The 25,228-nt window shown below is 52.6% G+C and overlaps 1 protein-coding gene across 3 annotated transcripts; it reads left to right on the top strand.

Annotated features, from left to right (window-relative positions):
- Window positions 1-405: 405 nt before the first annotated feature.
- On the top strand, window positions 406-25,128 carry PPP2R2D (protein phosphatase 2 regulatory subunit Bdelta). 3 transcript variants are annotated; one of them, XM_063405077.1, is made up of 10 exons: window positions 406-589; window positions 807-899; window positions 12,485-12,582; window positions 14,685-14,850; window positions 15,862-15,974; window positions 18,772-18,949; window positions 20,080-20,244; window positions 21,636-21,805; window positions 21,878-21,969; window positions 23,145-25,128. In XM_063405077.1, exons 1-10 carry the CDS (start codon window positions 583-585, stop codon window positions 23,422-23,424), a joined length of 1,362 nt encoding a protein of 453 aa, XP_063261147.1. In that variant the 5' UTR covers window positions 406-582; the 3' UTR covers window positions 23,425-25,128. The 3 variants fall into 3 exon arrangements, with proteins under 3 accessions (XP_063261147.1, XP_063261146.1, XP_063261148.1); XM_063405076.1 differs by having other exon boundaries at window positions 408-589; window positions 804-899; XM_063405078.1 differs by lacking the exons at window positions 406-589; window positions 12,485-12,582; window positions 14,685-14,850; window positions 15,862-15,974 and having other exon boundaries at window positions 804-899.
- The last annotated feature ends 100 nt before the right edge of the window (window positions 25,129-25,228 follow it).

The following is a 25,228-nucleotide window of genomic DNA, read 5'->3' as shown; positions in this document are numbered from 1 at the left end:
TGACCGCCTGAGCCCCCGCTGCCCTCCCTCCCGTCACCCCGGCTCTGGCGCTCGCTGAAGCGGAAACGAGTCAGAGCAACGTTTGGGTTTTTTGTTGTTTTGGGGCTTTTTCCCCTCATCACGATTAACCCTTCAGGGAGCGAGCAGAAATAAATGGGGAGGCACGGCGTTATCTCAGTGCCGCTGTGGCGGTCCCGCCCCGTGCCTTCACGTAAAGCCGCGTTCGGAGCGGCGCGTGTGGAGCCCCGGCTGCCGCCTGGGGAGCGCCTCCGCAGCCGCAGCACCAAGACCACCACTCCTTCCTCCTCCTCCTCCTCACGCTCCCGCTGCTGCTGCCCCGCACGGCTCGGAGCCGGCCCGGGGCTGTGCCGGGGCTGTGCCGGGGCTGTGCCGGGCTGGGCCGGGCTCGCCGCCCCGCTCGCTGCCCGGCCCGCCCTCCCTGAGGGGAGCCGGCGGTGACGTCACGGCCGGGCCGCCCGGCAATGGGCGCCATTTTGAAACCGCGAACCCTCCCGCGGCTCCGGGCGGCTCCGTCCCGCTCCCGGCCCCGCTCCCGGCCCCGCTCCCGCGGCTCCCCCCGCCATGGCAGGTCTGTGTCCGCGCTCCGCGCTCGGCTCCGCGTTCGCGCCGGGATGGGCCGCGGGTGGCTCCGTGCGGCCGCGGGAGCCGGCCGCAGGCCGGGCCGCGCCGGGCGGCACCGGCGGGTGATGCGGGAGCGCGGCGGCCCCGAGGGGTCCGGGCCGGGGGCCGGAGCGGGGTCTCCCCCCTCCCTCCCTCTCTCACCGCCCTTTCTCCCTCCGCAGTAGTGGCGAGAGCTGGAGGCGACGGCGGCGGCAGCAACGAGGTGCAGTGGTGCTTCTTGCAGGTGAAGGGGGCGATCGACGAGGACGTGGCGGAAGGTGAGGGGAGCCCCGACACGCTGAGCGCTGCCGGGCGGCCGCGGGGCAGCGCCGCGGCATCCCCGGCCGTGCCGGGGGGTGTGTGCCATGACTAAGCGAGCTCCCACCCGTAGAGCATCACACACAGTCACGGCGCCTTCCTCCAGCTCTTTAGTGCGAATCCCAGAACCCCCAGATCGCTGGGCTTGGAGGGGCCTCTGGAGATGATCCAGCTCAGGGCCCTGCCCAGGCAGGGTCACCTGCAGCAGGTGACAGGGACCGTGTCCAGGAGGGTTTGGAATGGCTCTGGAGAGGGAGAGCCCAGCCCCTCCCCGGGCAGCTGCTCCATGCAAAGAAGTTCTTTCTCACGTTGGGCTGGCTCTTGCTGTGCTTTAGTTTCTGGGCACTGCTCCGTGTCCTGTCTCTGGCACCACTGAGCAGAGCCTGGCACCGGCCTCCGACAGCCCCTGGGGAGATTTGTGTGGATTGATGGGATCCCCTCTCAGCCTTCCCTTCTCCAGACTGAGCAGGCCCAGCTCCCACAGGCTCTCCTCATCTCAGGGATGCTCCAGAACCAAAATGAGCTCTGTGGCCTCTGCTGGACCCTCTCCAGTGGCTCCTTGGCTTTCTTGTCCTGAGGAGCCCAGAACTGGGCACAGTTCTGGGCTTAGGATAACTGTCTCCAGTTCTGGGCTTGGGATAAAAGGTGACAACAGTGATACCATACAGGGAGAGGAAAAAAAGAAACACCAGTGGAGTCTGTCAGGCTTGTCAAGTTTCGCTCTGACGCACAGAGAGTGCAGCTCTGTCATTTGTGCTGCATTGAAAAGTGCAGTTTAAAGGGTTCCTGCAGCTGTGGAGAGATTTGATTCCCACTTGTTAACGTTTGGGAGCTATAAATAGGGATATTAAGCAGGGAAAAAGGGCACACCTTCACATTTCTCTGAAACTTTCCAAGCGCTTCATGTTTGGACAAAGTAGAAAATAAGAAATGTTGCAACTGGGAAAAGTGTCTTCTGTAGTGTGCAGAACCTGGGTGGAATTTTTCTTGACTCTGATGAGAAAGTTCTCTTTTTTTGCCCCTAAATTTCCTGTGTTCCAGCTGTCCAGGCTGGCAGCACTCCTTTCCAAAGTGTGAATTGACTTGCAGGGCCGTGTGTGCTCAGCTTGGGTTTGGGATTTTATTTTTTTACTGGATGCAGTAAATATTTTTCCTTGCTGCCTGCTACAGGGAAATTGTGCTGACAGTGTTTTCATTTTCATGCCACTTGTTTGGCATTCCGTTTAAAATAATGGCCATGGGAGGGATAGACTGGAAACTGCTCAAGAAACTAGACTCACTCAGTTGTTTGCTTCCGTTTTCTCCCCTCTGTGTATTTGGTAGCTCACTCTGAAGTTCCCAGAAATCTTGTAGAAATGTATATAGGTAGTTTTTATGTTTTTTTAAATAGTTCTTTTTTCTCAGATCTGTCACCTGTGTGACTAAAAGTCAGTTCTCCATGAGTAAAGGATGTAGTCCTGGGGCCACCTTGCTTCCCAGACAACTCCTGAGCAGGTGGATTTGCACAGAGCAGGAAAGCTCCAGCACTCATTCAGCACCTGCTTTTGCAAAACTTCCACTAAAGTTTCATTTTCCTATGGGAATACTAGAACTATTTACAGGCTTTCTGACTTTTTTCTTTTATTTTGATTTGTGGCCTTTCCCCTCCTGTTACATTTTGCCTTGAAATTGGAATGAAATATAAAAAATATGCTATTTATTTGCTAATAAGTGCCCAAATTTAATTCACTAGTAAGAGTACAGATACATTGCTAGATTTTGGGCCTCAGTTAGGGACATATTTACTCATTGCCATCTTTTAAATCCTCTCTTACCAAACTGCACATTTAAACCTGCTTGATGGACAACTGTTGCCCTGAAATAGCCTTCCAACTGCACATAAGTTTTTGTGACAGTGCTAACGTGCTACTGCTGTTGATTTTTGGTCTATTTTGTGAAGAATCAGCTGTCTCGAGGAAGAGGGCACTGTGAAGTTGCTGTCCAGCCTGTTCCATGCAGAGTGTTTGCTGGATTTTCATAGGGGTTTATTCAGGAGTTGAAACTGCTCAGCCAGGCAACTTTACCAGAAAATCCTTTCCTTCGTAGTGCAGCTCTAACATACATTTTATATTCCGTAGTTGTTTCTCAGGTGTCTGGCTTCAACACAAACACTGGCACGAGTGTCTGTATCAGAGTGGCAGCTGGGTTTTCCTAACTGGGTCATTAATACAGAAAATCACTGTCTCCCCTTTGTCTTGTCCGTGCCTTGCTTTTCCTCGGTGACTAATCCCTGCCCTCTGCTCAGGCTCTGTGTCAGGAAAGAGAGGGGCACTGTTCAGTGTGACCGTTTCTGAAAGACCAGGAGAATCCATCACTTACTGAATATGGATCTGTTAAAGGGTTGGACATGACTTTGCTGGGATGGAAAAGTTTAGTTGGATTCAGGGAAGAGGACTGGAGGATAAAACAGAGATTGAAAGATTTAATATTGGGGATGGCAACAATCATAATTTGAAAACAAAGCTAATTAAAGATTGTGTTGTAATTTTGTTGTTAGTGGTAACCACATGAGTCCAAAACTTGCACTGTCTGCCCATGGACCTTGTAATTCTTGGGTTGCGTCTTTGTAGAAAGACCTTTCTAAATAAAGAATACAATTGCTGCCAGAGACTTTATCACTTCCATGACTGCAGTGCTGAATTCGTTTTGCATGTTCAAAATTGTCCTGTTTTGGGAGGCTCTTTTTTTGGGCAAGTAAAATGTAGTCTGTTTATTCAATAATGAACAATAATACAGATATGCCCAAATTCCTGTGGGCCAGATGTTCTGTCTCTAATCCATGATCACTTCTGGACGCAGTTCTGTATCTCCAGTTAATGATCCAAAAAATAAACTTTTTTTTAGTTTAATTCTCAGATAGTGGCTGGTATTGACTGCCCTGCCAAACTGAGACATCCCTTGTTACCATCACTTCAGCCACCTCTGCTTCTTCTTTTGCTGTCTGTTAGGTGCTGGGTCAGACACCTCAGCAGTTTGCCAGGAAGCAGAACACAAGGGGCAAAGACAGCCACAATCTAATAAAAACATATTAGCCTGTAATCCTGAGTGCTGCTACAAGCGATTTAGAAATGTTCTTTAGAAAAATGTCTTTACAAATCAGTCATTTAAGATGTTCTGGTGTGGTTAGGAATTCACTTGTCCTATTCTCCTGTTCTTAAAGGAAATTCTGGCATGACTTTGTGCTTAAAAAAAACCCCACTTTGAGTAGAGGTGCAGCTCTGTGATGTCTGGTTCAGTTGCATGAAGGGAGCTGCAGAATGGGTTGTAAGGTTTAATAATGTCTTTTTTCTGTAAGAACTGGAAAATAGGGGACTGGTGACTGCAGAGCCGTGTGCTGTCCCTGGTTGTGCCTGGAGGTGACACTGTGCTGCAGAGGGGCACAGGGTGGGCTGGGAGCTGGGTTTGGGCTGGGTTTTTATTGAAAGCCAGTGCTTGTCCATGAGCAGGACCTCAGATGCCTCTTTGCCCTCCCTGAAACCTTAGGGTTACCCAGAGCAGCTGTGGCTGCCCTGGATCCCTGGCAGTGCCCAAGGCCAGGCTGGACACTGGGGCTGGAGCAGCCTGGGACAGTGGGAGGTGTCCCTGCCATGCCAGGGGGGCACTGGGGGGGCTTTGAGGTCCCTTCCCACCCAAACCAGGCTGGGATTCCATCATATTTTGAATAAAAATGAAGCTATGGTAAAATGTAGCTTATGAATGGTGAAGAGTTCGAATAAGCAGTGAATATCAATTGCAGAGTTGTAAGTGGGAATGCAGAACAAAGCAATTTGAGTATTGGGAATACAGGAATTAGTGCAAGTCTTCCTGTGTGAGCAGTGGGAGCCACTGAATTTGTCCCTGCAGAAGGGCAGGCTGGGTGCAGAGGGAAAAGCCTAATGAAAAATGACAAAACCCACTATTTTTTAAAGGATGGGAAGGTGTGAAAGCTTCAGCTGAAAGAAAGATTTGATTTTCTTATCATGTTAAGACTTTTATGAACTCCTGATAGAAGTACACCCAAAGCCATCACAATGAGCACTTAGAAAAAACTAACAATAGCATGAATTAATTAAATATACTTTTAGTAGGAGAAAGCTTATTGGAATTAGTCTTCCAAAGGTTAAAAAATAATTCCAAGGCAGTAGATTTGCACAAAGAATACAGGATTATGTCACGAATCTGAGAAACAGCCCCCATTATTTCTCATGGCTTGTGGGGAAGGCAGGGCACATCTGTGTCACTGAGCTCTGGCTTTGCTGCTCCCTTTTTGTGCCATGCTGGTCTTGCTTTCCTTGCCCTGGCACATCCAGACAGCTCCGGGCACCCCAAACTCAGAGAGGACAGCCTTGTTGGGATATCATTGAGAGGATTTTAGTATCGGTCACAGTCTGGTTCCACCGAGGAGAAAACACCAACTGAGCTGGATGAGGGAGTGGCACTGACTGCCACGAGCTGGAGCCCCGGGTGCTGTGCCGTCCCTGGGGCAGCCCCTGGAGCAGACAGGACCCAGTGCTGCTCCCTGCCCACCCTGGGTGCTGTGCCATCCCTGGGGCAGCCCCTGGAGCGGGGCAGGACCCGGTGCTGCTCTCTGCCCACCCCTGTGTGCTGTGCCATCCCTGGGGCAGCCCTGGAGCGGGGCAGGACCCGGTGCTGCTCCCTGCCCACCCTGGGTGCTGTGCCGTCCCTGAGGCAGCCCCTGGAGCAGACAGGACCCAGTGCTGCTCCCTGCCCACCCTGGGTGCTGTGCCATCCCCGAGGCAGCCCTGGCGCGGGGCAGGACCCAGTGCTGCTCCCTGCCCACCCTGGGTGCTGTGCCATCCCTGAGGCAGCCCCTGGAGCAGACAGGACCCAGTGCTGCTCCCTGCCCACCCTGGGTGCTGTGCCATCCCCGAGGCAGCCCTGGCGCGGGGCAGGACCCAGTGCTGCTCCCTGCCCACCCTGGGTGCTGTGCCATCCCTGAGGCAGCCCCTGGAGCGGGGCAGGACCCGGTGCTGCTCCCTGCCCACCCTGGGTGCTGTGCCATCCCTGAGGCAGCCCCTGGAGCGGGGTGGGTGCTGCTCCCTGCCCACCCTGGGTGCTGTGCCGTCCCTGGGGCAGCCCCTGGCGCGGGGCAGGACCCGGTGCTGCTCTCTGCCCACCCCTGGGTGCTGTGCCATCCCTGGGGCAGCCCCTGGAGCGGGGTGGGTGCTGCTCTCTGCCCACCCTGGGTGCTGTGCCATCCCTGAGACAGCCCCTGGAGCAGGACAGGACCTGGTGCTGCTCCCTGCCCACCCCTGGGTGCTGTGCCATCCCTGAGGCAGCCCCTGGAGCAGGACAGGACCTGGTGCTGCTCCCTGCCCACCCCTGGGTGCTGTGCCATCCCTGAGGCAGCCCCTGGAGCAGACAGGACCCAGTGCTGCTCCCTGCCCACCCCTGGGTGCTGTGCCATCCCTGGGGCAGCCCCTGGAGCGGGGTGGGTGCTGCTCTCTGCCCACCCTGGGTGCTGTGCCATCCCTGAGACAGCCCCTGGAGCAGACAGGACCCAGTGCTGCTCCCTGCCCACCCTGGGTGCTGTGCCATCCCTGAGACAGCCCTGGCGCGGGGCAGGACCCAGTGCTGCTCCCTGCCCACCCTGGGTGCTGTGCCATCCCTGAGACAGCCCTGGCGCGGGGCAGGACCCAGTGCTGCTCCCTGCCCACCCTGGGTGCTGTGCCATCCCTGAGACAGCCCTGGCGCGGGGCAGGACCCAGTGCTGCTCCCTGCCCACCCTGGGTGCTGTGCCATCCCTGAGACAGCCCTGGCGCGGGGCAGGACCCAGTGCTGCTCCCTGCCCACCCTGGGTGCTGTGCCATCCCTGGGGCAGCCCCTGGAGCAGACAGGACCCAGTGCTGCTCCCTGCCCACCCTGGGTGCTGTGCCATCCCTGAGGCAGCCCCTGGAGCAGACAGGACCCAGTGCTGCTCCCTGCCCACCCCTGGGTGCTGTGCCATCCCTGGGGCAGCCCCTGGAGCAGACAGGACCCAGTGCTGCTCCCTGCCCACCCCGAGCTCGGCGCTCCCGGCAGGGCAGCCTGCGCGCTGCTCCAGGAGCCAGGTGGCTCCGCTCCAGGCATCCAGGACACACAGGAGCTGGCAGGCTTTCCCACACAACTCCAAACAAGATGTTTGGAGTTTGCCATGGCCTGTCAGCAGCAGCACTGACCTCAAACAGCTTCTGCTTCCCGGCTGGCCGCTGCCCTGCTCATGCTTTACTTAAATCTGTTCAAGGATTTCAATTAGTCCCAAAGCAGAGTCATTTTGGACTAAGTTAAACCCTGCCAGGTCCTAAAGGCAATTCAAGCCATTTCACATGTGATTTGAATATTAAGGCATGGTTAGACCTTATGGATATTTTAAGTTGGCAGAGTGTTTAGTAGAGTAAGCTGAGAGAAGTTTGATCTGGGCAAAACTATATCCCTATGGCTTATTCTCCTGATTTCTAGTACATCTTACTCCTATGTTAACTCTTCAAAGAAATCTTAAAAGTGGACATGTAAAAATTGAGTCTATAAGGAGGCATATTCTGAAGAGTAGGTGATTTGAGTAACTTGGATGTGTATGTGCATTGTCAGGTGGTGATTGGCAGCTCTGAAGTTGGCTCGTGTTTCAGTACAGTTGTGAGTTGTGTCAGCTGTTAGGAAACAGCACTCAGGAGCCCTGACAGCAGGAGCCGTCGGTCCCTCCCCACGGCAGGGTGACCTTCTCTGGCTGTCCTGGCAGTGCAGGGGACAGCCCTCCTTCACCTGGAAGCAGCTCAGGGACAGGGATGGGGAGGAGGGAGAGGCTGAGGGGCAGCAGTGAGTGCTGGAGACAGAATCTGCAGTGGCTGAAATTGCAGCCCTGCCTGCCTGCCCAGCACGAGGAGGGTGGGCAGGGGTCTCTTGGGAGGAGGGTGCTGCCAGCAGCTCCCTGTGCGTGCCTGGTGTGGCACCTGCAGCCATCCCAGCTGGAGAGCAGTCTGACTTCACACCCCTGCTTCCCTCTGCCCACCCCAAACCTCCCAGTGCAGCTGCACATCCATGGGAATGTTTGGGAAGGGCAATTACTGCAAATCAGTAACAAGCAGTTCTGAGACCCTGTGTGTCTGGAACTTGTTAAGCTCCAATAGGATTTTGGTTTTTAAACGTTTTTTCTATGATTTGCTCTTTAGCAGGTGCCGGTCTCTAAATTGCTTCATTTTCTTTGATAATCTCTTCCCTCTAAAGGGGCTGTTTTTTTCACTGATCTTTTTTGGTCCTATTATATTTTTTATTTGAGGAGTCTTTCCTGAATTGCTCCAAAGCAATGGTTCCTTGCTGTTCTCAGTGCCCACGTTTGTCACCTGTGGTCCCTCAGAATGGTCTGTTGTCCCTGTCTGTGCAAAGACGGTTGTGTTCTTCTGATGCTGTGTCACACAGTTCAGCACAGCGTTCCAGGGAGATCCCAGCGTCTGCTCTCTGAGGTGATTTAGGAGCACTGACCTGCTCTGATCCCTTCTGCACACTCTGCTTGCTTCCCATCCGCTGTGGGAGACCACGCAGTGCCTCCCACAGCTTTGTCCAGCCACAGGATAACTCCAGCTTTGTGGGATAACAGTGCTGGGGGGAAAGGTGTGTCACCTTTGAGCTTGATCACAGCCTCAGAAATACTCCCTCTGCCCAGCTCCCTCTGGCAGTCTCCCTGACAGTCCATGCCAACCATCTGCAGGCCAGTCCAGCCATTTCCTCTCAGAGCAGGAGCCTTTGCAGAGGTTTCCTGGGGCCTTGCAGCAGTTCCTGCTTTGGTCCCAGGATGGTCATGGAAAATGGGGCTGTCCATTCACACTGCTCTCCAGAGAGCAGCACTGGGGCCAGGTTTGCAGCAGGCATTGTTCAGGCTGGGTGCTGAAGTGGTATGTTGTCCATTACATCCTTGGAAAAGTGTGAGTTAAAATGCCCTGGAAGCTGGAGCAGCCTCCTTTTTAGGTGCTGTTAGAGAGCTGTGAGTGTTTGGTTCCTTTTCACTACATGTCTAAGGAGTCCAAATGTGATAAAAGGCTCCGAGCAGCTCAGGAGGATGAGAGGCACTGGCCATGTCTCATCAGTGTTGGTCCTGAACACGGCTGCAGCTGCAATTCCTTCTCTCCTGGGTGAGCTGTCAGGTAACTTGGTGTTTTCAGGTTTGGGTTTAACCAGAGCAGCAGTGCACAGCCAGCTTAGAGAGGAAAAGTTCACAGGAGCTAATTTTAGGCACCTGATGTAGATGTTGTGGATCTCTTTGCATTCTCCATTACCTCAGCTGAGAGGCCGGGCGTTGATACCGGTGTCAGAAATACCCGGGATGAATCCTGGGGGGATTAAGTTAGTTTGCAGGTATAAGCTTGCTGCCATCTCCAAATCCTAACAAAAGCTGGTCTCTGCCACCCCGGCCCCCTCCACTGCCAGCAGAACTTGCCCAGGAGGCTCTGGAGGCTGTAAACTTCCCAGAGTTCTGGCAGGAGCCGTTTGTAGGGAGGTTTGTGTAAGGCTCAGAGCTCTCAAACTTTAACACATCTGTCAGGGCTGTCCTGAGGCAGGGATGGGCTCCACCACATTGCTGTGGAGCTGGATATTTGTGGCCTCTGGTGTGTTGGGATGGTGTTTCATACCCATGGAAGTGATCAGGGCTCTTAAATTTGGGGTTGCTACAGAATCACAGTGTAGTTGCCAGCAATCCTTTTAATATACCAGCTGTGAAAACAGCTCGGAGTTTCTCCTCTGGATGCAGTGTAACCCTTTGGAACTCATTTCCAGATGTGAGGCTAAACATGAACTTTCATGTCTAGAAAGAAATATTGCCAGCCTTGTATGTTACTGTGAAGTCCCAGGAATTGCTGCCCTCCCTGGTTACAGGGATGCAGGGGAACAGAACTGGAGGGACAGCTGCACAAATCTCTGTTTCTAGAAAAGCAGCATCTGAGAAGAGAGCCTTGGGGTGCTGTCCATGAGCAAATATCACCCTGGTTTGGCTTTGCTCACCCTTCCCCACATCCATTGGGAGTTACTCTGCTGCATGGAGAAGAGGGTCAAAGTAAGGCGGGGGGTGAGACTGGTGCTTGTATATCTGAGAAGCAGTTAAATAATTAGACATCTAATAAAAAAGCTTAGAAATCCCAGAGTTAATGCAGTGATGAAGAACCTGCAGAGGTTTGCTTTGTTCTTTCCTAAAAGTTTTAAGCTGGCTTGGAAGAGTAAATGTAGGTGGGTGAAGTGTTGAGCAGAACAGAGATGGTTTGGAAATCATTCTGTGCTTTACTTGGAGTCTTGGAATATTTTTTTTATTTCACCTGCTTTGAGATGGTAGAGTGCTGAGGATCGTGGGTGGAATGATTTGGGGGATTGATCTGCTTCAATTAAACATGCCTATGGGGAAAACTTCATAATTCATACATTTATGGATAAAACAAGTACAGTGCTATTAAAACAGGTGATTGCTCATATTCCAAATTTTGTAACTTAGAAAATATTTGAAGGAAGCGTCTCTATTTTTGTCCTGCTGTGCCCCCCCAGTTCCCTGTTCCCTAGAGCATGTTGGTGACAGACTATTTCAGTGCATGTTCTTTACCCTCCTCTCCCCACACTTCTTGTTTCAAGCCATGGAATTTGGGTAGTGTCTGTGTTTTGGTGTGTTTCCACCCAAGACTCTGTTAGTCTGGATGCACTGCTGGGGAATAATGCCTGTGTCAGCAGCTGGTTTGAGCACTTTTGGGAAACAAAAACGATGCACAGATTATTTTGAGTGAATAATTGTGTGAATACTCCAGTAGAAAACGGGAGAAGCTAATAATAACCTTTTCCCTGTCTAAAACAAAATGGAAAAGTAGTTTTTGGGACTTGGAAAGAATTGTATGTGTTAAGGAGGCATTTATTCCTGCTGTAATTCCTGAGTCTCCAAGGGTAAAAGGAATTCTTGCTAGAAGGGCTTGCAGGTGGAATATTAGTTTTGCTGCAAATAAACTTTCATACCTCAAGGGCTTTTTCATATGTGAGTGCTGAAAATGTCATAAAATTCTCATTGAAGTCACTTCACTGATTGCTTACCTTCTCAGTTTGTGTCTTTTTCCTTCATTTGCTGCTTTTCCAGGGTGTCTTCTAAAATCCCTGTGTATAATTAATAATAGCTGATAATTGACAGGTAATTCCCTTTAAAGAAAGGTGACTATAAAACTAGACGTGTCTAAAAGCTGTTTAGTAATGTGATATTGAAGGCTGGCATAAATCTGTAGAAAGATGATATTTACTCATTTATTTAGGTGTTCTAAATAATCATTTTTTTAATCCAAGAAGATAAATCGTTATTCTACATACTAGGGAAAAACTTTAAAGGGCATCATTGATAAAAGGTGAAAAATGAATTTATATTGAGGGAAAACAGGTTAGGGTTTCTAATCACCTTCCTTGTGAGAGTGGGGCATTATTGAAAGGAATTTCAAAGATAGCACATCAAAATCAATACAGGAAAGGAGTTTCCAGGGAGTCTCCAATTGCACACTCTGGAACTAATTGATATCATACACTTCAAACCTCAGAATTTTGCTATCTGCATCATAAATGCAGAATTTGATATGAGCAGGCCCAGCAGGAGCAGTGTTTGCTGAGTGCTTTGTTGGGTTTGCTGCCATCTGCCCCTCCCCGGGACAGCCATTTCCAGCTCCTTATCTCACCTCCCCTTGGCTGGGGTTCTTCAGTGGCAATTATTTCTTGTTTGCCACCTCCCAGAGGGACTGGAGCTGCCCTGGGGACAGGCACCAGCCTCTCTGCAGGCCCCAGGGCGTGCAGGTCCTGAGGGCTTTTCCTGTGCCCTCCTGCTTCCACGAGTCCTGGCTGAAGCCTCTGCAGGCGGCTGGGTCAGGGAGCTCAGCTGGAAGGATTTGGGGGTTGTTTTTCTGCTTTGGCTGGGGGGAGCTGCCTGGTCCAGGCTCCTGAAGGAACTCCCTGAGTGCTTGGGAAAGGTGGGGGTGCCTCAGCCTCACCTGGATCAGGGCACCCTGGGAACAGCACAGCCGGCAGGGTGGGATGGATGGATCCCACTGGGATGGGGTCCCTGGGGAAGCCCAGGCAGGGACATCCCCATGGACACTGCAGCATTCCTGCCCACCCCTGGGGAACTCAGGGCAGGGACATCCCCATGGACACTGCAGCATTCCTGCCCACCCCTGGGGAACTCAGGGCAGGGACACCCCCATGGACACTGCAGCATTCCTGCCCACCTCTGGGGAAGCTCAGGGCAGGGACATCCCCATGGACACTGCAGCATTCCTGCCCACAGGCAGCACACACAACTTGGGTTCTTAAGCCAATGTGACTAAAGGCCTGCACTGAGGAATGAGTAAGTGTTTTAGCTTGTCAGTAAAAGTGTGTCAGGCTTTAAAACATGGCTGCATTTGGGGATGTAAATGGAGAATTATGTCATTGCATTAATACCAGTTGTAATGCTTTTTATGTGCTCAAGTCTTGGAACTCCTTGATTTGCTTTCCACATTACAGTGCTGGTTTATTTCTGTTCTCTTTACAGCTGATATAATTTCAACAGTTGAATTTAATTACACTGGTGATCTTCTTGCAACAGGAGACAAAGGTGGCAGAGTGGTTATATTTCAAAGGGAACAAGAGGTCAGTGACTCAAAAAACAAAAGTGTTGTTACTACGCTGTTCTTGTGTTGCACAGTCTCACTTCATCTGTTCATGCCCTGAGGTTTAGAGGGAGAGTTTTCTTAGAAAACCCCAAGTTAGCCAAGTTTCTAAATACCTGCCCTGTGCTATACTTGGTAAGTTTGTGAGGGTTCCCCTCCCACCTTCCAAAAGAAAGGTCCCCAAAATCCAAGTGAGCTCTTTGTATGGGACCTACCTCAGTGTTGCTTTGCAGAATTTGGGCTTTCTCCTGAATTTTTCCATTGGGTCACGCTGATCTGAGATAAATCACAATGCTTTGGGAGAGGATGTAAGAGAAGTTCAGGAAATAAGCTGCAAGGACTACATGATAAGGTGGCTAAAATTTGTTTGAGGATTTAAATCCAGTGGGAACAGCCGCTTCTCCAGAAGCACTTGAGTGTTTCCCATCTGGAGGGTGGGAGCACTGTCCCTCCTGTCCTTCCACAGCTGCTCTTTGTGAAGTTCAGCTGTGTGGCAGTGCTGTGATGTTCCTGTGTGTTCATCCTGAGCCCCATCCCTGAGCTGGGATACCCCTGAGCTGCCCTGAGCAGGGGAAATGTGCACCAAGTGCTGAAAAGTAATTGTCACATCTGGGAGAATCGAGGATTGTGTTCTTTAAAAAGTCAGGATTCCACATAGCAGTTTTACCAAAGTGTCTGCTCATCCTGTCCTCTGAGGAGCTGAGGGTTTGAGCGTTCTCCTGGGTCAGAAATACCAGAATCAATCACAGAATTTCGATTCAGCTTGTCTGTACATGAACATTACGAATCTTCAGAGCAGAGGCCGTGGGATTTCCCCAGCAGAGGCCCTGTGCTGCTCTCCGTGCCTGCTCTCCTGTGGGCTCGGCTGGTGTGAGGTGATGCCCGCCTGGCCGTGCTGTGCATTTCTGCTGCAGCCCTGCAGCACAGAGCCGGCGCTGTGAAACGTTACCCGCCTGCACCCGCGCAGCCCCGGCTCATTCATCATTTACCCACGGGGGCAGAGGCTTCACTAAGGCCACAAGGGCCTCAGCAGCATCCTGAACCCCTCAGCATCTCGGGCTTGCCTGAGGTGGAGGAGCACTGTTATGGGTTGGCTCTCAGTTGTTCCGTAAGGCAAAACCCACCTGTCACAGCACTCCCTCAGAGGGTGGGCGAAAACAAACCCCAGGTCAGACTATTCACACAGGAGTATCCAGCTGTCTCCTTGGGAACACGTGGGAACTGAGGGAAGAGCTGGGAATGAGGGACATTTCTTTTGTCATGTGAAAAACTGCGGGAAGGAATCTAAAATAAGTGTATAATACTGGAACCTTAAAATAATAACCATATTTTGTACCCAGTTTGGATTTAAGACTAGGTTAGCTATGTCAGTGACAGCTTAGGGTGGTTAGACAGTTCCCCAGACACCTGGATTTGGGAAGGCACCTGGAATGCTCTGCATCATGCCCTGGGCTCATAGGACTTGACTTCACTTGCAAGCAGCAATTACTCCAACCAAGTGTGTGAATAGAGGGGGAAAGCACCAGTGCCAAGGCAGCTCACTCTGAGTGCAGGGAACTTCTGCATCGGGTCAGGTGAGAGGAACCTGCCCAAAATTCTGACAGGTCAGTGATGTGTAGGGAGTAAAATGATGTAAAGCCTGAGAATAAACTGAGAGTGTGGGAACTCCACAGCCACGGGACACTGCAGGGCAGACTGCACCCTGGGGCTGTTCTGCGGCACAAACCACTGACACCAGCTTGCTTGGAGGACTTGATAACAAGTTGCCTCAAATCTGATAATGCAGATCTGGGGAACCTTGGGACTTTGCTCTCTGTTCCTTGCTCCCACACCACCACACAAGGACAGCAAAGCCTGAAGAGTGCACAGATATTTATACATGAAGCTGCATTTTAAAGAGGAAGGCTGTGTGCACTGTATTGGTGCTAAACTGGGTACAATAACACAGACTGAAGATTAACAGTTCAAGAGCTGTTGTAAAAGCTGATGTTCTGATTAACAGTTTCTAGTGCTTGATCTGTGTTGGCCTTTTCTGAAGGGAACCAGTGACATTAGCCCCAAGAAATGCTCTTTTTCTTGCAGACTAAAAGCCGTCCTCTCTCTCGGGGAGAATACAATGTTTACAGTACCTTCCAGAGTCACGAGCCTGAGTTTGACTACTTGAAAAGTCTAGAAATTGAGGAAAAAATTAATAAAATTAGGTGGTTACCACAACAGAATGCTGCTCACTTCCTACTGTCTACAAATGGTAAGGGCCCTTTCTTTTGTACAAAGAACTTTGTGATTGGAATATTGTCTCGCCTGTCATACAGTTGGGGTTTTTGTCTGACATGTTTTGGGGTTGTTTTAATGTGCTCTCTGATTACGTGCAAAATATGTTTTGATTGCAATGTTGGCTGTGTGAATATTGGGTCTGTTTAGTTTTGGTGCATCACAGAGCATCTGTGAATAAAATTGTAGAACTGGGGATGTGACTTAGTGGGGACAGTTAGACTCATGTCTTAAAGGTATTTTCCAGCCTAAACTATTCTGTGGAAAAAACTTGCTCCTGTTATCAGAGGAATACATTATTCCTGACAGTTTGGATCACTTTGTGAGGTCATGGTGAAATTCCAAAAGCAGGAATGACTGTCTGCTGGTCTGTGAAATCAAAATCATTTCCTCTGATAGAAGTCCTAATGAAGCATTTTTAAACTGTGTCATCTGAAATGCTCTGCAGGAGTTTGGGGAGCAGAGTTTGGCTCCAGTTAGGCACGGATCCCACCATTGGGTGAGACAAGTGTGCACTCGCTGGCTGTACCTGGAACACTTCCCTGGAACACCTGGGAATTGCATTTCTTTGGAACCCCAAACAGAGGGGAAATCCTGATCTCTGTCTTTACTGGCTCTGAGCACATGCCTGGGACAACGCTGCTTTCCTCCAGGACAGTTAGTGTCAGGAGTTCAGGTGTTTGTTGGGCTTGGTCCCTAGCAGTGGTCTTTAATGTAATTCAGGTAATCATCCAGGGCCTAGTGGGGAATTTGGATAATTGTGTGTGAATCTCTCCCCAGGCAATGGCATTTGAGTGAGTGGGAGGCACAAATTGGGATCTTACTCAGACTGCACCTCACGTTGTGGGCAAAGAACCCCACCAGGGTCCTTCTGCTGCAAGCAGTGCAAACACAGACAGGTCACTCGTGTCCACTCTGCTGAGTCCATATTCAGTGATTTGGTTTTGTATTCAGTTCATTCTCAAGCATGTGAATTTTTTGGTTTTAGATAAAACTATTAAACTATGGAAAATAAGTGAAAGGGATAAACGAGCCGAAGGTTATAATTTAAAAGATGAAGATGGAAGACTTAGGGAGCCTTTCCGAGTCACAGAACTACGGGTACGTCTCTGCTCTTTGACTTTGTGTATCTCTGCATGCTCTTCTCTGTCTTTGTGCTACCAAACTGGAATGTGCAAATCAAAAATGGTGTTTGGGTCAGGGTCATTGAAAACTTCCAGAAAAAATGGAGACATTTCATTTCTTATATATAAAAACTATTTTAAAAAGTTCCTCTGGAAAGCTTGAGGGAAACTTTCATTGTTATAATACTGTACTTCTAAGAGGATTACTCAGTAATTGGAATCTGTTATTCTGTGGCTGGCTAAAGGTGTGTTTGTTAGAGCAAATTCCAAGCATTTGGATAACCTAATGTGCACTGGAATAGTCTTGGACATCATGCTGTAGTGGTAGGGTTAGTGCTCCAAACTTGGGATCATTTGGAGCCGAAGCTCAAGAAATGAAAGGTGGGGTTGGGGTTTTTCCTGGGGTTTCTTGTTGTTCCACCATCAGCAGGAACAGAACTGAAGCTCTCACTGCTCCCACCCCTCCGTGGTAAGGACTTCAGCTGGAGGCATTTCTTGGAGGTTTGTCTTGCTTTTGCTAAAGCTGAACAGTGAACAGAAGCACTGAGTGTGCAAAATGCATTGGGAAAGGATATCCAGTGCCTCAATGTGTGCAAGCCAGGGTTGGATTGAGCATTCCAGGGAGAGCAGCTAAACCCAAGACATCCCTTAGGATCCAGTGGTAGAAGGGGTCCTGGGGGAGTTTTGGGTTCTGCTGCCTTGCCCTCCTGAAGCAGTGGGAGTGGGTGAGAGCAGGCACCAGCTGGGGCACTGGAGGGGCACTCTGGGCTCCTCAAGGCACTGTCCTGCACGGGGGGAGCAGCAGGAGCCTCTGCAGTCAGTCCCCTGCACTTGCTGCTGCTCGGGGCTGCAGCCCTTGCAGGCACTGCAGCCTGGGAGAAGGGCTGAGGGGTGAGCAAATCTGAACAAGAGCTAGCTGGAGGAAAAGCTCACCTGGAGGTACCTTCATGTGCTAACATGCTCGGGGTTTGGAGAGCCAGAGTGTACCATGAGCTCTGGGGCTGTGTTGGCAGCTTTGTCACAGAAGCACAGTGCCCGTGTGGGTGGGGAAGCAGCACTTCACACAGAGACCACGGCATCTCCCAGTGCCGTTCCTGACCTTCCCCATTAGTGCACGTGTGCTGTCACAGCCAGGCTGGGAGCGCTGTGCTGAGATAGGCCAGGCCTGATAAAAAGTAATGGATCAATTGTAGTTGTTAGCTGGAAGTAAACAGGCTGGGAGATACAAACCAGGGGAGCAGGCAGGGAGCACTGGGGTGGAGCAGTCCTTGTTCCTGGAAGACAGGTTACCTGAGGCACCCCTGAGCTGGGCTGGCTGTGCGAGCAGGACACCCAGTGTGCCCAAATTCCTCTGACTGTTCATGAACAAACTGGGAATTTTCTCAGAGACTGTTCTTGCCAGTTTCCTGAGCACTCGTCTGAGGTCTGGAGACATTTTTAAGGGCTTGTTTCTGTAACCTTTGGATGCCATTACCAACACAGCTCATGTGCTGTTGGGTGAGGCACCAAGGGCTAGCTTTGACTGGGAGGTTTCCTGTTGGCAGTGTCCAAAGTCAGCATCCATGTGCTCTCTCAGTATTTTTTGTGCTCAGTGGATTTCAGAAGTGTTTAGTCACCAAATCAATACAGAAATCTGTGCAGTGCAATTAATTAATTGCCATTAAACAAGCTGTGGGGTTCAGGGCTCGGTGTTGGCGCCAGTTCTGTTTAAGGTCTTTATTGATGATCTGGCTGAGGAGATCGAGGGCAGCCTCTGAGTTGAGAGAGGATGGAAGGTGAGTGGGATGTGCATCTGCTGGAGGGCAGGAAGCACTGCAGGGGAAACTGCACAGGCTGGATTCATGGGCCAGGGCAGGGCTAGAGTCCCTGTCCCTGGAGGGGCTTCACAGCTGTGTGTGGCACCTGGGGACAGGGGATAGTGGTGGCTTCAGCAGGGCCAGGGGAATGGACTCAATCCAGAGGATCTTTGCAGAGGCAGTGGCTCTGTGCTGGGTGATGTGGGGGTCAGCAGTGACTCTGCTGGGTGAGTGTGGGTCAGCAGTGACCCCTGGGGCACAGCAGTGACTGTGCTGGGTGATGTTTGGGGTCAGCAGTGGCCCCTGGGGCACAGCAGTGACCCGTGGGGCCCAGCAGTGACCCGTGGGGCCCAGCAGTGGCCCCTGGGGTCAGCAGTGGCCCCTGGGGCACAGCAGTGACCCGTGGGGTCAGCAGTGACTGTGCTGGGTGATGTGGGGGTCAGCAGTGACTGTGCTGGGTGATGTTTGGGGCACAGCAGTGGCCCCTGGGGCACAGCAGTGACCCCTGGGGTCAGCAGTGGCCCCTGGGGCACAGCAGTGGCCCCTGGGGCACAGCAGTGACTGTGCTGGGTGATGTTTGGGGTCAGCAGTGGCCCCTGGGGCACAGCAGTGACCCGTGGGGCCCAGCAGTGACCCGTGGGGCCCAGCAGTGGCCCCTGGGGTCAGCAGTGGCCCCTGGGGCACAGCAGTGACCCGTGGGGTCAGCAGTGACTGTGCTGGGTGATGTGGGGGTCAGCAGTGACTGTGCTGGGTGATGTTTGGGGCACAGCAGTGGCCCCTGGGGCACAGCAGTGACCCCTGGGGTCAGCAGTGGCCCCTGGGGCACAGCAGTGACCCGTGGGGTCAGCAGTGACTGTGCTGGGTGATGTTTGGGGCACAGCAGTGGCCCCTGGGGCACAGCAGTGACCCCTGGGGTCAGCAGTGGCCCCTGGGGCACAGCAGCCAGCCCATGCCCAGCCCGTGTGCTGTGTGCCGCAGGTGCCAACGCTGAAGCCCATGGACCTGATGGTGGAGGCCAGCCCGCGGCGGACGTTCGCCAACGCGCACACCTACCACATCAACTCCATCTCCGTCAACAGCGACTACGCCACGTACCTGTCTGCAGACGACCTGCGCATCAACCTCTGGCACCTGGAGGTCACCAACAGGAGCTTCAGTATCCTTGGGTGCCCTCTGCGCTGCCCGTGCCTGAGAGCCACTTTAAGGTTCCTAACTAGAGTGGGCGTTTGAAGTCAGGGATTGAGAGAGGGTTCTGAAGTGTGAGGTGTAATGCAGTGAGAGCAGGCTTTGGGATGCTCGGTCGTTCTGAGGGCAAGCGTGCCTCCAGTGGAAAGCCATCATTAGAAACATCAGAGAATGTTTGATTTCCAAGGAGAAATTGAGGAATTGTGGGAGCATCCCTAACTTGTGGAGTTCAGTCAGCTTAATAAGAATTGTTGGATATGAACAGTAGATCCTTTGTTACTGTGGATACTTCTTTCAATGTTTGTGGTCTCTTAACCAAGTAACACTTCTCTTGAAACCAAATCTCACTATTTTTTCATGTCAGATGATACCATTAACTGCAGAAGTAGTTTTCAGATCATTTTGCAAACCTGTGCAACTAAAACTAACAGCGTGTTTTACACTAGCAAATCTGCAGTTTTGAAAAATAGAAGTTGCATGAGTACTGACACCTAAACAGGTCACTTTCTAAAGTTTTAGTTCAGGTTTTCCAAAGCTTTAGGTGAAGAGATGAGCTTTATTTGGTGTGCAATAGGAAGTGTTAAGGAAGAGGCTTGAGGAGAATTGCTGGACTTTGATTCTTGTGAGATATTCTTTCACTCCAGGAGTCTGAAATTGCCCATTATACATGGATTTCAGATGGAGAAAGCTGCAGAGGCACTTTTTAAAAGCATGTAATGACAGGCCAAAGGGGAATGGCTTCTCACTGCCAGAGGGCAGGGTTAGATGGGATCTTGGGCAGGAATTGTTCCCTGGCAGGGTGGGCAGGCCCTGGCACAGGGTGCCCAGAGCAGCTGTGGCTGCCCCTGCATCCCTGGCAGTGCCCAAGGCCAGGTTGGACACTGGGGCTTGGAGCAGCCTGGTCCCTTCCAACCCAGACCATTCTGGGGTTCTATGGCTTGCCAAGTCCAGAGTTCTCCAGGCTTTCCCCCGCTCTCGTACCTCACACGGTGGAAGGGAAGCTCCTGCCCCATTTCCTGCCTGGCGTTTTTAAGCTCTGTCACTGAGGAGCTGCCGGACGGGCTCGGGTGAAGCGTTGCAGGCCTTGACCAGCTGTGGCAGACATTGTGGACATCAAACCAGCCAACATGGAGGAGCTGACAGAGGTGATCACGGCAGCCGAGTTCCACCCGCACCACTGCAACGAGTTCGTGTACAGCAGCAGCAAGGGCACCATCCGCCTGTGCGACATGCGCTCGGCAGCGCTGTGCGACCAGCACTCCAAGTGTGAGTGCCTCCCTTCCTGCCATCCTTCCTCCCTTCCTGCCATCCTCCCTTCCTGCCACCCGTCCCTCTGTCCTTCCTGCCCCCAGCCGTGCTGCTCGGGGCCTGGGGGACCCGACCTCCCTGGGGTGACAGGGCTGCAGTGCTGGGGAGTGCTGGGCACGGCTGGGTTGTCCTGTTCGAGGCCAGCAGCAAGGGTAGCATGAGGTGCCAGCTGACTGCTCCTGTGGGCCCGTTTTTGCCTCATGAACTGAAGGCAGTGAGTGTTTTGGGCACCAGTCAGAGCTGTCTGCTGGCCACACGCGGGCTGGGGGCCTCTCTAGGGGTCTGCTCACCCCCTGCCAGTCCAGGGCAGCTCTGTCACTGCTGTGCATTGCAGACTGGGCTGATGGTGCCTGAATCCCTGTGACCAGAGCAGCTGCCAGCACAGGATGAATCCTTAGCAATAGGCCCTGGAAGTTCCCAGGGATGCAGGGTGGCTGCTCCTTGGGCTGCCGAGCCCCCAAAGCACGAGCAGGTGACAGGTGAGGCAGGTGACAGGTGAGGCAGGCGAGCGTTGCTGTGGCAGCCGTGAGGCTCCTGCCTGGCCTCGCACACAGCCCGTGTTCAGTTCCTGCTGGCAGAGCTGTGCTCCAGCAGTGTCCCCAGCCCCGGGGGGCTGCCACACTGCCACCCCCTGCCAGCTTCCTGCAGTGCAGAGAGGGCTCCCTTGGTGCTAGAAGGAAATCCTTGTGCAATGGGAAGTGACCAGTGCAAGGCCGCCCCACTGATCTGGTTCAGTGTTGCATTAAATCACTTAAAAGCACTTTATTTTTAACTGCTTTCGACTGAATCACATCCTGCTTATCAAAAGTGAGCGGGATCTGGGTAGCCTGGGTCAGGAATCTCTGATTTCAGAGGTTGGCTTGTGGATTTAAACAACACATGTTGATCTGCCCTGTAAAATCACACAAACTGTGATGCAAATGTATCTGCTGACATTTCAGTTTGTTTAGTACCGCTGTGGTTCAGAGCTAAAGGAAAGTACATGGTCTAGTGGTCTCCTCATGCTTGGGTCAGTGCTGTTCCCATCTGGCCCTGTTGTGGGTGATGTGCAGATCAGGAGTGGTGCTTACAGTACCCGCTGCTGTTGCTGCTCTGGTTGATCCCTGAGATCTGTGAGCTGTGGTTTGCTGGTGCTGTGCTCCAGTTCACTGTTGAGATGGACATCTGGTAACCTGGTGACCTACAACAATGCTGTGCTAAAAAAAGAGAGATTATTTCTGAGAAGTATCTAGCAGCAACTTTCTTCAAAAAGAAACTAGTCACTGATTTAAAGTTCTCCAAGACTGAAAACATTGGAGGCCGTAAGAGCTGCCATTGGTTTCATGTGGAACTGTGTGTTCTCTCTGCAGTTTTTGAGGAACCTGAAGATCCTAGCAGCAGATCATTTTTTTCAGAAATAATATCCTCGATATCTGATGTGAAATTCAGCCACAGCGGGCGATACATGATGACAAGAGACTACCTGTCTGTCAAGGTGTGGGACCTCAACATGGAGAACAGGCCCGTGGAGACCTACCAGGTACAGCATCGGCGTGTCCTGAGCTGTCCCCCTGCCCCTGTGCCCGTGTCCAACACGTGTCCCTGTCCCCAGGTGCACGAGTACCTGCGCAGCAAGCTGTGCTCCCTCTACGAGAACGACTGCATCTTCGACAAGTTCGAGTGCTGCTGGAACGGCTCTGACAGGTGAGCTGAGGGCTCAGGGCCTGGGGCAGGGCTGGGCTCAGCGTGGGGCAGGGCTGGGCCTGGGGCAGGGCTCTGCGTGTGCCGTGGCTCCAGGGGCCTCAGCTGGGCCGTGGCTCCAGGGGCCTCAGCTGGGCCGTGGCTCCAGGGGCCTCAGCTGGGCCGTGGCTCCAGGGGCCTCAGCTGGGCCGTGGCTCCAGGGGCCTCAGCTGGGCCGTGGCTCCAGGGGCCTCAGCTGGGCCGTGCCTGTGGCCTGCACAGGGCCCAGGCTGGCTGCTCTCAAGGGGGTGCAAACAGCTCCCAGTCACGCAGGCACAAATCCCCTGCAGCAGGCAGTTCACACAAACAGCACTGCCAGGGCTGTTCCTGCCCCTGTGCCCAGGGGAGACCTCACCTGCAGAGCTGGGGCCCAACACAGGAGAGACCTGGAGCTGCTGGAGCCAGGCCAGAGGAGGCACCAGGACGGGCAGAGGGATGGAGCAGCTCTGCTGGGAGGAAAGGCTGGGACAGCTGGGGGTGTTCCCCTGGAGAGCAGAGGCTCCAGGGTGGCCTGAGTGTGGCCTCACAGTACCTGAAGGAGCTAACAAGAAACCGGAGAGAGACAATTTACAAGGCAGGGAGGGACAGGACACAGGGAATGGCTTCCACTGCCAGAGGGCAGGGCTGGATGGGATCCTGGGAATCAGGAATTGTTCCCTGGCAGGGTGGGCAGCCCTGGCACAGGGTGCCCAGAGCAGCTGTGGCTGCCCCTGCATCCCTGGCAGTGCCCAAGGCCAGGCTGGACACTGGGGCTGGGAGCAGCCTGGGGGACAGGGGTGGCACCGGGTGGGATTTAGGGTCCCTTTCCACTCAGACCAGTCAGTGACTTCTGTTAACAAGGGTCAAAGGGATAGAGGAGAAACCGGCTTTGCTGATGTGCAGATGAACAAAGTGTAGCTGCAGCTGAGTGCCAGTGGCAGGAGGGGACACCAGGGGAACACCTGCTAAAAGAGAAAAAGAGAAGTTGTGCTGGAGGCAGTGCAGAGTCCAGGGGAACGGAGCAGGGGTCCAGTGCAGAGGAGAGGAGAGGAATGCCCTGGAGTGCGTGGCCTGGTGATGAACGCGGTCTGAGTCACATGTGAGAGAGGAGGGGTGGATTTTATTTCTGACAAGACGTGCCTTCCTCTCCCTTGAACCAGTACAATCATGACTGGATCCTACAACAACTTCTTCCGGACGTTTGAGCGGGAGACGCACCGGGACACGACGCTGGAGGCGTCCCGGGAGAGCAGCAAACCGCGTGCCGTCCTCAAGCCGCGCAAGGTGTGCGCCAGCGGCAAGAGGAAGAAGGACGAAATTACCGTGGACAGTCTGGACTTCAACAAGAAGATTCTGCACACGGCGTGGCACCCCATGGAGAACATCATCGCCGTAGCTGCCACCAATAACTTGTATTTATTCCAGGAGAAGGTTAACTAAGGATGGCTGCCCGCGGACAGAGTCTCGTCTCGCATAGTTCCGCTCAGTTGTTTATCTGTAACAGAAGGCCTTGTTGTCCTGTCCGTGAGGAACATTGATGCACTTACTTCCCTTGAGCTATCGGAGAGCATCTGGCCTGGCTTTGAGTTCCTGGCGTGGTTCTGCCTTCGGTGGGGTGGGAGCGTCCACGCGGCTTTCGGGGAGGCCCCTCCGAGGCAGAATCGGTGGACAGTGCTCAACAAGGCCAACACTCAAAACAAATATATTTATTGATGTCTGAGCCTTCCTTTCCAGTTTATAGACCAAAAAATTCAACACCTGAGAAGAAAAAGTTGTCCTAAAAGTGTAATTTCTCTCTCTCGCTCTCTCTGCTGTAATATTTGGGCCTTTCAGAACATTTCTCGTGCTTGATGCCTGTACATTCCTCCTCGGGCCCGGGGCCAGCTCTGACCTCGGAGCACTGCAGCAGGGCTTGAGGCGGGGTCTAGGCAGGTGTCCATGGCTACTTACTCACCAACTGTACCTATAACCACACCTTCTGGTGGAAACCACTTAATAAATAACAGCCTATCAAACGTGTTCTTAGAGCTGGAGGGATGTATTCAGTCTTCTTTTCGTATTGCATGTCCTGAGCTGGTGCAGAACAGTTCTGGTGGCACCTCTGACAGGGTTTGCCCCAAAACACTGAGTTTTGGCAGACTAATACAAACTTTTTTGTGTAGTATTTCAGATTCTAAATTTAGAGTTTCCATGGCATTGTCATAGAGTTGGAGTTGCACTGGATTTGTTGTCAAAGGCTCTGTGTGTGCCAAGTTAGGAGATGGAAAGGGTCCTAGAAACATCCACAGCCTTAAGCAAGTGTCGGCCTTGCACGGAGGGAACCAAAACATCGACACCTTCTCTGCTCTGAGGATAACAATGCAGCTTCTCTGGTGCATCTCACCCTCAGCCAGAGACAGACCTGACGTGCATTATGGTTTTTAACCTTTTTAGTATTTGTCACAAAGGGAATAGTTTATTTTAAGTATTTGGCATAGTATCTTGTATTTCCCACTGCAGTTCCAGAGCCAGTCCGGGCTGTGCTGCAGCATGGCCGGGCTGGGCTGCCCAGGGAGGGCCAGGTCGAGCCCAGGCTGGCAGGACAGCAGCTGCTGGAGCTCTCTTGCTCACTTGTTTTAAGCCTTAGGTACTGTTTCTTTCTTTCTTTGTGTTTTTTTTTCTTCCAAAGAGGCCTAAATCACATCCCCTTCCCCCGGATGAGCCCGGGGCCAAAAGGGCAGTCCAGCAGCCCCCGCCGCCCGAGGCTGCCCTCCGCCAGGTGCCTGCAGCCTGGGAACTCCTTCCCAGAGCCCCAGGCTTTCCCCAGCACGTCCCAAGTGTGGTTACACTCCGCTTTCCCTGGAACAAAAGCGCGTTCCAGTCCCAAGAGCAAACCGTGGCCGTCCCGCCCCTCCCGGTACCGCCCCCGAGCCCCTGGGTCCCAGGAAGGAGGGAAGGACAAAGCCGGAGGTTCTCCAGGAGAGGTTCGGTTCAGCCAGCCCTGTCCTGTTGGTTGTGACACTTTGGAACTCTGGAGATGTGAACTGGGGGTCGCTGAGGCGTTGATCCCACCACGTTCCCAGCGCCTGCTCGAGCCGATCCGTGGGGTTGTACATAATTGTTCAGTTCTTTTGACCAAAAAGTTTAATAAATTTTAAATGTTTACCTGGCCGTGCTCCCTGTGCTTTGACATTTCCTGCCGTGTGGGAGGGAAGTGGCTGGATGGGCCAGCCCGGGGCTGTTCCCAGCTGGGATGGTTGGAGTG

This window comes from Prinia subflava, chromosome 9 (assembly GCF_021018805.1).
Source record: "Prinia subflava isolate CZ2003 ecotype Zambia chromosome 9, Cam_Psub_1.2, whole genome shotgun sequence".
NCBI classification, from domain to species: Eukaryota; Metazoa; Chordata; class Aves; order Passeriformes; family Cisticolidae; genus Prinia; species Prinia subflava.
This window is presented reverse-complemented; position numbering and strand designations above follow the sequence as displayed.